At 52.1% G+C, this 15,000-nt stretch overlaps 1 protein-coding gene across 2 annotated transcripts in view; it reads right to left on the reverse strand.

Moving 5' to 3' along the window:
- The window catches only part of tmem94 (transmembrane protein 94), a 26,765-nt gene that overhangs the window by 7,869 nt on the left and 3,896 nt on the right, over nucleotides 1–15,000 (reverse strand). Inside the window, exons 3-16 of one of the 2 annotated variants that reach the window (XM_084459765.1) lie at nucleotides 14,438–14,565; nucleotides 14,176–14,312; nucleotides 13,808–14,016; nucleotides 13,111–13,262; nucleotides 12,591–12,693; nucleotides 12,315–12,401; nucleotides 11,841–11,957; nucleotides 11,318–11,374; nucleotides 8,717–8,821; nucleotides 8,396–8,575; nucleotides 7,637–7,849; nucleotides 6,625–6,937; nucleotides 6,230–6,409; nucleotides 38–140 (exon numbers count right to left, since the gene is read on the reverse strand). In XM_084459765.1, coding sequence (XP_084315891.1) covers nucleotides 38–140; nucleotides 6,230–6,409; nucleotides 6,625–6,937; nucleotides 7,637–7,849; nucleotides 8,396–8,575; nucleotides 8,717–8,821; nucleotides 11,318–11,374; nucleotides 11,841–11,957; nucleotides 12,315–12,401; nucleotides 12,591–12,693; nucleotides 13,111–13,262; nucleotides 13,808–14,016; nucleotides 14,176–14,312; nucleotides 14,438–14,565 — 2,084 coding nt within the window. Of the gene's footprint in view, nucleotides 1–37; nucleotides 141–6,229; nucleotides 6,410–6,624; nucleotides 6,938–7,636; nucleotides 7,856–8,395; nucleotides 8,576–8,716; nucleotides 8,822–11,317; nucleotides 11,375–11,840; nucleotides 11,958–12,314; nucleotides 12,402–12,590; nucleotides 12,694–13,110; nucleotides 13,263–13,807; nucleotides 14,017–14,175; nucleotides 14,313–14,437; nucleotides 14,566–15,000 lie in introns of both variants that reach the window. The other variant, XM_084459764.1, reaches the window with a different exon arrangement.

A 15,000-nucleotide genomic window follows, 5' to 3' on the forward strand; every position in this document is an offset into this window, starting at 1 on the left:
CCTCTTGGTCCAGATAACCCCAGGCGTTCCTGCGTACCTGTCGGAGCCGGAGAGGGGGTAGATGTCGGCCCCGTCCCAGAAGTCTGTGCAGGCCTCCAGGATGAGGTCGGCCGAGCCGTGGGACAGCATCTGGACGTTATCTACGGGGAGGAAGACACGGTCAGAGAGACAGGACTGACCCAGGACCCTAACCCAGGACAGGCAGCCCAGGAACCAACACAGCAGGTGAATATGATTTAAGAGAGAGACCAGAACAGAACGATGGAACAGAAGGGAGGGCGAGAGAGAACAGAATAAGACCCACACACACAGAGAGAAAGAGAGAGAGACAGAGAGAGAGAGGGAGAGACAGAACAAGACCCACACACAGAGAGAGAAAGAGACAGAGAGAGAGAGAGAGAGAGAGGCACTAGATCTAATACAGACGGAGAGAACAAGAGAGAGCACAGAGAGAGAGAGAGAAAAACAGAGAGAGGGAGAAAGACAGAGAGAGAGAGAGAGACAGGGAGGGAGAGAGAGAGACAGAGGGAGAGAGACAGAGAGAGAGAGACAGGGAGAGAGACCCACTGGAGGAGGAGTCCCTGACGAACAGAGAGAGAGAAAGACAGGGAGAGAGAAAGACAGAGGGAGAGACAGGGAGAGAGAGAGACAGAGGGAGAGACAGGGAGAGTGTTACATATGTGTGTTGTTCTGTTTTGTTAGGCCTACCTGTTTGGTTTTGTTGTGTGGTTGTTTTTGTCTCCCTCTACTGTTCTCATCTCCAAACTCTCAGGGCGCGCGCCTGGTTCATGTCATCAGATCTCACCTGCTTTCAATTAACGACTTCAATCAACCTGGTCCCTCCCTTCCTATAAATAGTCCTCTTTGTCCTCAGTTCTCTCTGACCTGCCTGAGCTGTGGCAGGGCTCTGGTTGGTAGAGCTTGGTTTGGTTTGATTTGTTTGGTTGTTTATTGGTTTAATGTGAAGTTTCTCTTGTGTTACTCTTTTGTTTGTAGTTATGTTAATTGGTTAAACAGCTTTTAGTTATTGTCTGTGATTTAACCTTTGTATGTTTTGTGCACACAGGGGCAGATGACTAGTTGAGATACCCTGGGTCTACATCTTCACACACACGTAGGATTACCTGCTGTCTAACACCCCAGTTTAGAGTGCGCACCACCCACTGTACTTTGAGGTGCCCAGCACCTGTAAAGGGGGGTGGGGTTTTATTTCGGATTATGCTTTTGTTTGGTGCCACTGTTAGTCCTCTCTGTTCCCTGTGTTGCTATTAAATTCATCATTGCCTATTTTGGTTGTCCTGGTTTTGTGTGACTGCACCCTCATCTGTCCAACCCATTGTTTTATGTTGCGCTCTGCTTCCTCGGGCCACCAGGGGGCGTAACATAAATGGGGGCTCGTCCGGGATCTTTGATCCTTTAATGCAACGGGTTGGTGGATGTTGGTGTGCAGTGTGCACGTCGTGTAGGCTGTTAGGTTAGCAGTGTTGCGGTTTGGGTGTCGTTCCACATTTGACATGAGTGCTTTTGAGCTTGAGGAGTTTCTTAGTGATCCTTCTGTGGAGCGGGTTGACCTCTGTAGGAAGGTGGACTTGCATGCTATTGCAGCCCATTTTGAGGTTACGTTATCGCGAAGTTTGGTTAAGGCTGAGTTGAAGGAGGCTGTATTGTGTCTGCTGGTTGATTGTAAGGTGCTGGGTACTGGTGCCGGTGTCATTGCTCCCCCGTCTGCAGGGTTATGCGACCTAGAGGATGAGGAGAAGGAGGTGGTTAAGGAGGTGGAGGCGCCTGAGGGGTCCGCTGGGTCGGATGGAGCTCCTGAAGTGGAGACTAGACCTCGTAGTGCTGTGAATCAGCCCACTCCTCTACACTCTACTCCTGAAGGGAGCGATGCCGGACACAGGCTTCGCATGGCTCAGTTACAGCTTGAGGCGCGGGAGAGAGAAAGAGAAGCTGAGTACAGTCACCGGTTGGCTATGCGTAGACTGGAAATGGAAATGGAGGTGAAACTGAAGGAGTTGGAGTTGGCGGCCGCTGCTGCAACTGCCGGTTTTGTTTCCTCTAGTCCTGCTAAGCCCATGGTAGCCGATTCCTCTACGTTCGGTGGGGGGTTTAATGTTAGTAAACACATAGCCCTTGTACCTCAGTTTCGTGAGGGAGAGGTAGACTCGTATTTTAATGCATTCGAGCGAGTTGCTACCGCTCTGCAGTGGCCTAAAGAGGTCTGGGCTATATTGCTTCAATGCAAGTTGACAGGGAAAGCGCAAGAGATTCTGTCCTCTCTGTCTCTGGAAGACAGTTTGCACTATGAGGTGCTAAAGAAAGCTGTGCTCCGCGCATATGAATTAGTGCCTGAGGCATATAGGCAAAAGTTTAGAGGGCACGAAAAGTTGCCTGGTAAAACTTTCGTTGAGTTCGCCCGTGAAAAGGAGACTCAGTTTAATCGATGGTGTAAAGCCAGCTATGTAGCCGATTTTAAGTCTCTGTCTGAGTTGATTCTTATAGAAGAATTCAAAAATAGCCTCACAGACCGGCTTGTTACATATTTAAATGAACAGAAAGTGTCGACTTTAGCGCAAGCTGCTGTGCTCGCTGACGAGTTTGTCTTAACCCATAAGCAAACCTTTGGCAGTTCTCATAATGATGGTAGGGTTTACCCCTCTGCTCCAGTGAGAGCGCAGACTAGTCCGCCCTGCCCATTTTCTACCCGCACTAGCGAGGAACGGGAGTGTTGGCACTGTCATCAGACTGGTCACATCCGAGCTGACTGTTTCTTGCTAAAACGCAAGTTAGCGCAGCCCAGTATGCGACCAAAAGAGGTAGGTCTAGTGCAAATAGTGCCTAGCCCCGTGTCGTTACCTTCAGATGGGGTGTGTGAGTCCTTGGACTCTAGTTACGCACCATTTGTAATAGATGGGTTTGTGTCCCTCAGTGGTAAGGTATCAGACCGGTGCCCTGTACGTATACTGAGAGACACCGGAGCAGCGCAGTCGTTTATATTGTCTGATGTGTTGCCCTTCTCTGAGTCGATCAGCGGCTCTAGTATTCTGGTGCAGGGCATCGAAATGGGGTTTGTGTCTATGCCCCTCCACAAGGTGCATCTAGCCTGTGACTTGGTCAAAGGAGTGTTTATGGTGGGCGTGTGTCCGTCTTTGCCAGTGAAGGGAGTGACATTTCTGTTAGGGAATGATATCGCTGGTGGAAAGGTGATCCCAATGTTGGAGGTTTTAGAGCGCCCCACTGTTACGCAGCCCGATGTGTTAGCTCAGGATTTTCCTGACGTATTCTCTGTACGTATGGTCACTCGTGCTCAGGCACGTAGATCGGGAGAAGCGGTTGATCTGTCGGACACCATGTTCGCGACTGCGTTGTCTGACCAGCCTGTTTCCCCAGGTCCACCTATGTCTACTCAGCCTGCTGTTGAGACCAACGTTCCGAGTTTGCTTCAGTGTAACAGCCTTGTTTCTGAGACAACACAGCTGCCCATGACCCGCAGTAATCTTATCGCTGCTCAGAAGGAGGATGCTGATTTAGCCAAGTGCTTTGCTGCTGCGCTTGTTTCAGAGGCGGCTAAAAACCAGGACAACCAATCCTCTAAAAACAAGGATATCAGTGCTTTTGTGACCCCTGACTCGTTTCTGCCGTATACAGCAGGGACGGACTGGGACAAAAATTCAGCCCTGGCATCTTGGCCCAGACCGGCCCACAGGACTGGACTGGGTGAATATTTCCTACCGGGAAATATAGCCCCAGTCGGCCCACTAGCCGAGCCGACGCGTGAAATGGAACACCTTCAGTTTCGTTTTGTTGACGGGGGGGTGGGGGGGGGGGGTGCTGCTGCGCGATTTGTTGACGGGGGGGGGGGGGTGTGTGTGCTGCTGCGCGATTTGTTGACGGGGGGGGGGAGGGTGCTGCTGCGCGATTTGTTGACGGGGGGGGGGGGGGTGCTGCTGCGTGAAATGGAGCACCTTCAGTTTCGTTTTGTTGACGGGGGGGGGGGGGGGGGGTGCTTCTTGCGCGATTTGTTCGGGTGCTGCTGCGCGATTTGTTGACGGGGGGGGGGGGGGGATGGGTGCTGCTGCGCGATTTGTTGACGGGGGGGGGGGGGGGTGCTGCTGAGGCTCTCTAGCGGCCCACGCAAATGACACCTGAAACTAACAGAGGGAGGGGTGGGGCCTACATATGATTGGGCCAGCCCAGTGTCAGTATAGAAAATGGACCAATGGGCCGCTGTCCCTGCTCTATGGGCCGTTCGTTAGCTCGTTTTTTTTAGATCGGCCCACAAGTAGGTCCGGCCCACCGGGCATTTGCCCGGTACGCCACATGGCCAGTCCGGCCCTGGTATACAGTAATGGCTTTTGGTATGAGGAATGCTCCGGCCACATTCCAAAGACTGGTCAATATAGTTTTTTCTGGTGTGCCTGATTGTAAGGCTTATTTGGATGATGTGGTGGTTCACTCCTCAGATTGGGAAAATCATGTATCCTCGCTGAGGACAGTTTTCCAGCGTCTGGCTGATGCGTCTCTGACACTGAACTTGGCGAAGTGCGAGTTCGGGAAAGCGACGGTCACATATCTTGGTAAGCAGGTGGGCGGTAAGCAGGTGGGCGGAGGTCAAGTGCGCCCTCTGGAGGCCAAAGTTGCTGCTATAGCCTCCTTCCCTGTGCCAACCACTCGATGTGAGCTGCGCCGGTTTCTAGGCATGGTGGGTTACTACAGAGGTTTCTGTAGAAACTTTTCTACTGTTGCACCTCCTCTGACTGATTTAATCAGTCCCTTGGTGCCTTACAGGTGGTTAGAGAAATGCCAAGTAGCTTTTGACAGCTGTAAAGCTCTGCTGTGTAATGCCCCAGTACTGAGTGCTCCTAGTTTTAGCACCCCCTTTTCTCTTGAGGTGGATGCAATTTCTACTGGTGCTGGTGCAGTTCTGACTCAGATGGACCCAGATGGTTTTGTCCATCCCGTAGGGTACCTCTCAAAGAAGTTCAGTGGGTGTCAGAGTCGCTACTCCACGGTTGAGCAGGAAACATTGGCCTTGCTGCTCGCACTCCAATTTTTTGAAGTCTGTGTGGGGTGTAGTGTGGAACCTGTGGTTGTTTACACCGATCACAACCCTTTGGTTTTTTGGCATCAGATGCATAACCTGCATGAACTAATGCGCTGGTCTCTGATTATTCAGAGCTATAATTTGACTATTCGACACAAAAAGGGCGCCGAAAATTTATTTGCTGATGCCCTTTCTCGGGGATAGTCTGTAGGAATTGTTGGACTATTGAAGTGTTGGACTATTGTAGTGTATGTGAAGGGGAGGTTGATTTATCGTTAGCCATGGGCTAACTCTTTATGGGGGGGAGTGTTACATATGTGTGTTGTTCTGTTTTGTTAGGCCTACCTGTTTGGTTTTGTTGTGTGGTTGTTTTTGTCTCCCTCTACTGTTCTCATCTCCAAACTCTCAGGGCGCGCGCCTGGTTCATGTCATCAGATCTCACCTGCTTTCAATTAACGACTTCAATCAACCTGGTCCCTCCCTTCCTATAAATAGTCCTCTTTGTCCTCAGTTCTCTCTGACCTGCCTGAGCTGTGGCAGGGCTCTGGTTGGTAGAGCTTGGTTTGGTTTGATTTGATTTGTTTGGTTGTTTATTGGTTTAATGTGAAGTTTCTCTTGTGTTACTCTTTTGTTTGTAGTTATGTTAATTGGTTAAACAGCTTTTAGTTATTGTCTGTGATTTAACCTTTGTATGTTTTGTGCACACAGGGGCAGATGACTAGTTGAGATACCCTGGGTCTACATCTTCACACACACGTAGGATTACCTGCTGTCTAACACCCCAGTTTAGAGTGCGCACCACCCACTGTACTTTGAGGTGCCCAGCACCTGTAAAGGGGGGTGGGGTTTTATTTCGGATTATGCTTTTGTTTGGTGCCACTGTTAGTCCTCTCTGTTCCCTGTGTTGCTATTAAATTCATCATTGCCTATTTTGGTTGTCCTGGTTTTGTGTGACTGCACCCTCATCTGTCCAACCCATTGTTTTATGTTGCGCTCTGCTTCCTCGGGCCACCAGGGGGCGTAACAGAGAGAGAGAGACAGGGAGAAAGACAGAGAGAGAGACAGGGAGGGAGAGAGAGGGAGAGAGAGAGACAGGGAGAAAAACAGAGAGAGAGACAGGGAGGGAGAGAGAGAGAAAGAGAAAGAGAGAGACAGAGACAGGGAGAGACAGGGAGAGAGACCCACTGGAGGAGGAGTCCCTGACGAACAGGGAGAGCAGGTGGCTGATGGGAGGTTGGCGCTTGGTGAAGAGGTGGGGGCGTCGGGGGGGGGGCAGCGCCTCCTTGGTCTTCTCTCCGCAGGGCAGCTGGTACAGAGCCAAGTGGTTCTCCTGCTTGAACAGCTCCCTGGCTCCGGGGGTGAACCCTGACACACACACACACACACACGTGAGCATGTGTGCGCACATATGTGTGTTCTTGTGTGTGTGTGTGTGTGTGTGAGCGAGCGTGCGTGTGTGCGTGCGTGTGTGAGCGTGCGTGCGTGTGTGTGTGTGCGTGTGTATATGTGTGTGTGTGTGCGTGTATATGTGTGTGAGCATGTGAGCATGTGTGTGTGTGTGCGCGGGGCGGCCCTCTCACCGATGAGGCGTGCGAGCTCGCAGAGCCCCCAGGGCACGTGGAGGGGCAGCACAGCGCCGTGGCTCTCCTGCAGCGCCAGGTTGCACAGGTGGTCAGAGAAGCGGCAGAGCTGCTGCGTCACGCCGGCGTTGCAGAGGTTGAGCAGCACGTTGAGGCCCAGCGGCTTCAGGGAGGACAGGTGGCACTGCCAGCCCAGGTCATCAAACTGGATGCTCACGGGGTTCTGCTGGTCCTGAGACAGACTCAGCATCTCCAGGTGGTAGTCACACACGAAGTCCTCCGCCTCGGCCTCGGGACAGCCCACCCCCGGCTCCTGAGGGGGGGGGGGGGGGAGAGAGAGAAGGGGGTAGGAGATCGGAAGGAGACACAGTTACGACGTGTTGCTGATGAGCTGTGCGTGTGTGTGCGTGAGCATGTGTGTGTGCGTGTGTGTGTGTGTGTACCTGTGTGGGGTCCTCCTCTGTGTAGTGGTGTGTGTTTGTGTGTGTGTGTGTGTACCTGTGTGGGGTCCTCCTCTGTGTAGTGGTGTGTGTGTGTGTGTGTGTGTGTACCTGTGTGGGGTCCTCCTCTGTGTAGTGGTGTGTGTGTGTGTGTGTGTGTGTTTACTGTGTGGGGTCCTCCTCTGTGTAGTGGTGTGTGTGTGTGTGTGTGTGTGTACCTGTGTGGGGTCCTCCTCTGTGTAGTGGTGTGTGTGTGTGTGTGTGTGTGTGTGTTTACTGTGTGGGGTCCTCCTCTGTGTAGTGGTGTGTGTGTGTGTGTGTGTGTGTGTTTACTGTGTGGGGTCCTCCTCTGTGTAGTGGTGTGTGTGTGTGTGTGTGTGTATGTGTACCTGTGTGGGGTCCTCCTCTGTGTAGTGGTGTGTGTGTGTGAGTGTGTGTACCTGTGTGGGGTCCTCCTCTGTGTAGTGGTGTGTGTGTGTGTGTGTGTGTGTGTGTGTGTGTGTGTGTGTGTGTACCTGTGTGGGGTCCTCCTCTGTGTAGTGGTGTGTGTGTGTGTGTGTGTGTGTGTGTACCTCTGTGGGGTCCTCCTCTGTGTAGTGGCTGAAGCTGACGTTGGATCCTGACGGGTGCTTGCTGCGCACGTGAGGCGGCGGTGCGCACGGTCGCCGGGGGCGGAGCGTATCCGAGGACCGGGCCGTGTCGTGCGACGTCTCGCTGGGCTCATGCCCCTCCCCCAGGTGGAAGCTAGAGTCCGTCATTGGTAGGCACAGCAGAGCCTCCGCCTCCTGCACCTGACAACACATCATACAGCAACCAATCAGATCATTCTTACACACCTGACAGAATATGAGCCAATAGGCATCAGATTATAAACCCACATCTAAATCTCAAACAGGATTAGAACGGGTCTCTTCTATCGCTGGTGGAAGTCTGTCTATCCATTCGTTTATCTAGGCGTCTGCACACTGCTGCAACCAACCAACCAACACCAGCGTTGGATCAGTGTGTCATGTTTGTTTGTTTGTTTGTTTGTTTGTTGGTGTCGGTTGGATGGATTTTGCAGCTAAATTTCAAACGTCCAACATTCTAACAGCAACTGCCATCTTTAGAAGCTGGGCGTTGACTTGGTCGGCTCAGCGAAGACTCTGGAAAACTAGGTCTGACTAAACGTCACTCACATGAGTTGGCAGCCAGAAAGGGCGATCATAAAACTGAAAGAATAGATGTGATTTAGTGAGGAGGAGGAAAGACGAAGGCAACAGAGCAGAGATTTTATTTTTATTTTTTTTAAACACCCCGAAACCAACACACACACACGCACGAACACACACCTCGTCACGGTCATCGTCTGTCTCCATGCGGCAGAAGGAGTTGATTGACATTGATTGGTCGTCTCGGAGGTCGTCCTGGCTGTCGTGGGGAGGCTCGACCCGTCCGCTGAAGAACAGGACCGTCTCTGGGCTGGGGTTGGGCCAGGACAGGATCCCCTGCTTGTCCACACAGCACAGCACCTGGAGGCAGGGGGGGTAGGGTTAAACACACAGGGTCCATCAAGCTCCCTCTCTCACACACACACACACAATAAATATGCACGCACACGCTAAATGCACAAAAACACACATGCTCATACACACACACACACACACACTAACCGTGACCGATCCCAGTGTGTGCAGCAGGCTGGATGTGTAGCAGAGCGTCTGGGACTCTCCTTTCAACACGCCGACCAGGTGTCTAAATGCACACCGCAACATCTCCTGTGACACACACACACACACACACACACACACACACACACACACACACACACACACACACACACACACACACACACAGTGTCATACTAAAGCATTATGGAACGAGAAGCCGTGGAATGTCACGGATATCGTCACGGCTAGAGGGAGTGGTTAGGCTAGAGGGAGTGGTTAGGCTAGAGGGAGTGGTTAGGCTAGAGGGAGTGGTTAGGCTAGAGGGAGTGGTTAGGCTAGAGGGAGTGGTTAGGCTAGAGGGAGTGGTTAGGCTAGAGGGAGTGGTTAGGCTAGAGGGAGTGGTTAGGCTAGAGGGAGTGGTTAGGCTAGAGGGAGTGGTTAGGCTAGAGGGAGTGGTTAGGCTAGAGGGAGTGGTTAGGCTAGAGGGAGTGGTTAGGCTAGAGGGAGTGGTTAGGCTAGAGGGAGTGGTTAGGCTAGAGGGAGTGGTTAGGCTAGAGGGAGTGGTTAGGCTAGAGGGAGTGGTTAGGCTAGAGGGAGTGGTTAGGCTAGAGGGAGTGGTTAGGCTAGAGGGAGTGGTTAGGCTAGAGGGAGTGGTTAGGCTAGAGGGAGTGGTTAGGCTAGAGGGAGTGGTTAGGCTAGAGGGAGTGGTTAGGCTAGAGGGAGTGGTTAGGCTAGAGGGAGTGGTTAGGCCGTTACACCCCGCTAGCTGTGGCGATATCCGCGACCTCCCACGGCTCCGAGTTCCATAATGCTTTTATACAACGGTTGTCACATTTATCCGTCAATATTTCAAAAAGAAAGACAATATGAACTTTAAAATGTATTTTTAATGGAACTATTTGTTAATCATTTGCGGATACGCTGAAAAAGGGAACGTTGCCAGGCAACGACAATGCTACAGCACATCTTTGTAAACATTGATCTTCCATTTTAGCGTGGGGATATCGTGGTTATCGCCACGGCTGGAATGCAAACTGACAAACTGACCAATAGAGACAATGGACCGGATCTATACCGTTGTATAATACTGCCTATGCAGCTGATATAGGAAATAGTTCTGCTACATTGACCGCAAGTTCGAAAATAGCATTGAAACCTGCTGAGTAGTGAAAAATCAACTTATTTTCTATTAAAACAGTAATGGATGATTACAGTCGCCTTGTGTGCTATAAGACAAGCAAAGCTGAGCAGATGAATCAGCCTAACGATGCTGTGACCTATGACCTGAGAGGCGGAGCAGAAGCAGCAGCTAGGCTATTGCTATTCCACCACTACTGCTACACAGCAAGGCGGATAGAAACCAAACCGTCTCACACTCGCGTCTCACACTCAGCGTCTCACACTCAGCGTCTCACACTCAGCGTCTCACACTCAGCAGTCAACACACGCCATATCAGATGAGTTGTTTGGAGAAGCAGTTCTTGATTAGCGTGGGGGACCGGACCACCCAATCACAGTGGGTTTCCTGAGTCTGATAGCCTATCGTAGTCCAGACTGATTCAGGATCAGCCTATCGTAGTCCAGACTGATTCAGGATCAGCCTATAGTAGTCCAGACTGATTCAGGATCAGCCTATCGTAGTCCAGACTGATTCAGGATCAGGTGCTTCGGCCCGTTGATATCGGACAACTTGCTCTTCTCATCTACTTCCCTTTGCTCCCCTCGTTGCTTCACATCCGCTCATCAGCTGATGACTACTTCCTGTTCCTGTTCTATTGTCACAGAGGAAAGGAGGGAAGGAGGACGAGGAGAGGAAGCCGTTCGAGTAACGGGACACAGGCCAGAGTGTCCGGGGGGGAAGGGCTGATTATTTCCCATCATGCATTGCAGGCAGGCGTGTAGAGGTGACAAGCGCAGGCTAAAGGGTGAGCCTTGTCCAGAGACGACCCGTAGCCCCTCGCACTTAGCCTAAACCCTCTCACTTCACTATTAGCAGATCTGTAGGAACGTGATGGGTGAAAAGAACGAGGAAAACCACAATGTTGACACCCGTCAGATTCCCTACAGACTGTGTGGGTCCAGCTGAGGGAGGGGCTATGGCTGAGGGAGGGGCTACGGCTGATATCTGGACCGGGCAGACGTGTCAGCAACCGCGGGGAGGGGGGGCTGGGGTGTCGTGGACGTTTAAGCGTTAAGTGATCGGGTCAGGAATGGTGTGGGAAAATGGCAAAACAAAGACGACAAACATGGAGTCAGATTGATTGGAGTGGGATTCTCATCCACTGAGAGGAAGCAGGCTGCTGGGCCGAGAATACCGGGTGACAGATGAAGAGGGACATCCTCAGGAATGTCCAGAGAGACAAACAATTAAGATGGCGTGCAAGATGAAGAGAGAACACGTAAACAGAGCGAATAACAGACTGGACTGATGCTAAACCCAAGAGGGGATTTTGAATGTTCCTCCGCAGCCACAGAAGCTGGATGAAGAGGGCGGGGGGTGTTCAGGGGGGAGGAGAGCTGCGTACGGGGTTCCACAGCGGGGTGTGCAGGGGCGAGGACAGCGAGCGAGGGGGGGAGGGAGGGGGAGGAGCTGGGAGGTTGTACCTGGGAGGACACCACGTCCGTGTAGCTGCTGAGAGTATCCTCAGAGAACTTAGTGAGCTGGGACGAGAGAAGAGGCGTGTTAACAACACAGAGAGGGGGGACTCTCTGCCTCTCCCCTGCGTGTGTGTGTGTGTGTGTGTGTGTGTGTTAACACAGAGAGGGGCCTGCCTCTCCCCTGCGTGTGTGTGTGTGTGTGTGTAGTGTGTGTGTGTTAACACAGAGAGGGGGGACTCTGCCTCTCCCCTGCGTGTGTGTGTACCAGTGTGTGTGTTAACACAGAGAGAGAGGGTACTCTCTGCCTCTCCCCTGCGTGTGTGTGTGTGTGTGTGTGTGTGTGTGTGTGTGTGCAATAAGAGGTTAATAGCAACATACAGCACACCAGAGCTTGTGCCCTCTCTGTGTTAGTAGCTATAGCTCTCTCTCAGTTTGTTAGGCAGTGTATGTTCAGGTGTGTGTGTGTGTGTGTGTGTGTGTGTGTATGTGTGTGTGTGTGTGTGTGTGTGTGTGTGTGTGTGTGTCTCACCAGGCCCGTGGGCGACGCCCGGCTGGACTCAGCGAGGACGCGTGCTTCTCCGTAGGCGTTGACCACGACCCACATGCCAGGGAAGAGGAGGGGCAGGATGGGCAGAACCCCCATCAGCTGCAAACAGGCCAATCACAAACAGCACACTCACTGAGGCTCCGCCCCCATCATGTTAGTCAGCGCTAGGGCTGTCAAACCATTAACTGGGACATCAGAGGCGTGGTCTTAAGAAATCAAGCAACCTTATTGGTTATTATACTCTATGTGATTGACAGGTTGGAAAGGTCTATTGAAATATCTTCATTTGGGGCCATTTGGCAGCAAAAAATGGATAAAGGATCAATTTGCGACTAATCACGATTAATTAATCAAATTAAATTAATTAGATAAATTAATCACAGATAATTAATCTAATTACAGCGTTAGATGAACAGCCCTAGTTAGCGCACGGGGCAGAGGGCCGAGCCTTCATACCTGCAGCTGGATGAAGTTGAAGCAGGCTGGCGTGAGGTTGGGGGCGTGGCAGAAGAACCGCGCCGTGTTCACCAGCAAGAACGCCACCTACAGGCAGGGAAGAGCAGCGCTACTTTAGCTTCAGTCTATTTGAATCAGCAAGAAAGCGAAAGACTTAAGACAACATACTTTGAGAGTACACAGCTCTTGTGACAATGACAACAATACAAGATTGTTTGTGAAGACGAGTTGCCCAGAGTAGTACTGTAGGCTTAGCAGACGGAGGGCGTGTCTCACCAGAACGATGGGGCAGGCCAGCTTGGCCATGACCGACTGCACCGTAAACCGCTCATTATCCATGGCTGTGATTGGCCGAGATAGAGCCATGTCCAAGCTGTTCCTGTAACCAACCAGAGCACGGGATTTCAACCTGAGGCCCGACACTAGAACCTGCTTCCTACATGCTTCCCTGTACTTCCTTTTCCTGACAGACACTCGTCTGATGTGTGGTAGAATTTTCATTCTCCCCTTTAAACGAATATAATAAGTACAACATTCCTGTAGTACGAGAGCCCAAGCAAAGGGAATGCCAGAAAGTCTAGAGTTAATTACCACAAGTATTTGATGAAAGTTTACGACTTCTAAACCCACTAAGCTGTTCAAATGCTTAAAAAATGCATTCTCACTCCCTCCTTTCTTGAGGTGACCGATCTAACATGATCGGATTGGTCGTGGAGAGATTTCCACCAATCAAATCCCGTGAGGCCAGTGTTAGAGGGAGGAGGGAGGAGGAGGGTGACCGGCTGAGCGTCCCCACCTGACGCTGTCCAGCACGGGGGTGCGGACCACCCGGAAGAGCCGGTGCTGCTGGGGGCTCTCGGGCCCCTTCTTCTCACTGGACCGGGACGAGGGGGAAGGGGAGAACGGGGGGAACAGGTCACCTGGCTCCAGCACGATGTGCTCGTCATCCTGGGGGGGGGAGAGATAGTCTGAGTCTGGATCAAGAGTGGTGTGTGTGCTACTAGCAGGATGACAGCCGGGATGAGTATCTAAGTGTCCCCAACTCCAGCGCCCTAAACCCTTACCCTCTTGGGCTTCCCGCGCCCTAAACCTGTACCCTCTTGGGCTTCCCGCGCCCTAAACCTGTACCCTCTTGGGCTTCCAGACTCACATGTTTTGTCTGTTTTTGGCAGTTTGTTTTAAGCCATTGCTTGTGTTTTTATAACTAAACTATATATAATATAATTATAATATAAGCCCATGCGGGCTGGGTGTATTATAATCTGCTAAATGACTGTAATGTTATGTAATTCAGTGTTATAGTATGCATGACACAATAATTCATTCATTCATATAATATAGTTTTAAAAATATGTATTATTTATAAGTTATATAATGAACTAAACTATAAGTGCACTAACCCAGCTCAAGCGCAGGTGGTTCCCGGGAGGCAGGCGTTACCTTGAGGCCCCTGAGGGAGGCGAAGGCCTCCTGGCCCGGGAGGCGGGCGTTACCTTGAGGCCCCTGAGGGAGGCGAAGGCCTCCTGGCCCGGCCGCAGGGCGATGACGTCCCCCTCCACCAGCAGGGACACGGGCAGGTTGACCAGCTGGCCGTCCCGGTAGGTCCAGTGGAGGGACCAGGAGGGGGAGGAGGGCGTGTACAGGTCCGGGTAGAGAGACGGAGACCAGCGCGCCGGCTCCCCCGCACAGCCCAGGGCGTGGTCTGGAGGGAGGGAGGGAGGGAGGGAGGGAGGGAGGAGAACAGGAGAGAGAGCAGCGAGAGGAGTTGAGGGAACAGAGACACGGGTGAGAGGAAGGAGCAGGCAGAAGTGGGGTAAAGTAGGGAGGCGCTGTGAAGTGGGCGGAACCTTCCGGTCCTCACCGTCCAGCTGCGTGATGATGTCCCTCAGCCGGCGGACCATCTCGCTCCTCTTCAGACGCTCCTGCCGCCCCACCAGCAGCACGTTGACCAGGAGGAGCAGCAGGAGCGCGGCGGCGTTCACCAGCTCCACACCGCAGCTGAGGAGAGGAGGGAGGGAGGGATGGAGGGACGAGGAGAGGGAGAGGAAGAGGAGGAGAGTGATGTCCTGTGGTCTTTTTCAAGAGGAACACGTACAGTAGGGATCGACTACCGATGAACGTACCTGCCCCGCGGCTGGTTGCCATAGCAACAGAGCAGCCCCAGCGCCACCAGCAGGGTGAGCGCAGCTCCCGGCCAATGGAGGCAGGAGTGCCGGTCGCCATGGTGAAGGAAGCTCTTCGCCAAATGTTCCTGAGGCAACATGAAGACCAAAGCTGTGTTAGAAATCGTTCCCTCGTTCACTCACTCCCTATTCCCTATGTAGTGTTCCCATAGTGAACTACATGGGGAACGATTAAAAGGTTTTGGGAAACTACATGGAAAGTCATTGTGTCAGATATTCATGGGCGCGCCAGCTTCCATAACATCAACGGTAGCTGTCGGTGGCTCAAGCAGTTAGCTAACATTACAACGATTTCTGTAATGATTTTGAGGCTGTTGGTTCAACTTCTGTTTCTCGGGAATAAACAGAGGCGAACTCAAACTCGCATTAGCAGCAAAACAGCTACAGGAATCATCATAATGTTAGCTAACTGCTTTAGCCACCGATAGCTGCTGTCTTCTTCTTCACGTCTTCTCCTTCGGTAAAACATGACAGCGTTGCATTGTGGTATACGGGAGAAATTG

Source organism: Borostomias antarcticus (genome assembly GCF_949987555.1).
Source record: "Borostomias antarcticus genome assembly, chromosome: 29".
Lineage (NCBI taxonomy): Eukaryota > Metazoa > Chordata > Actinopteri > Stomiiformes > Stomiidae > Borostomias > Borostomias antarcticus.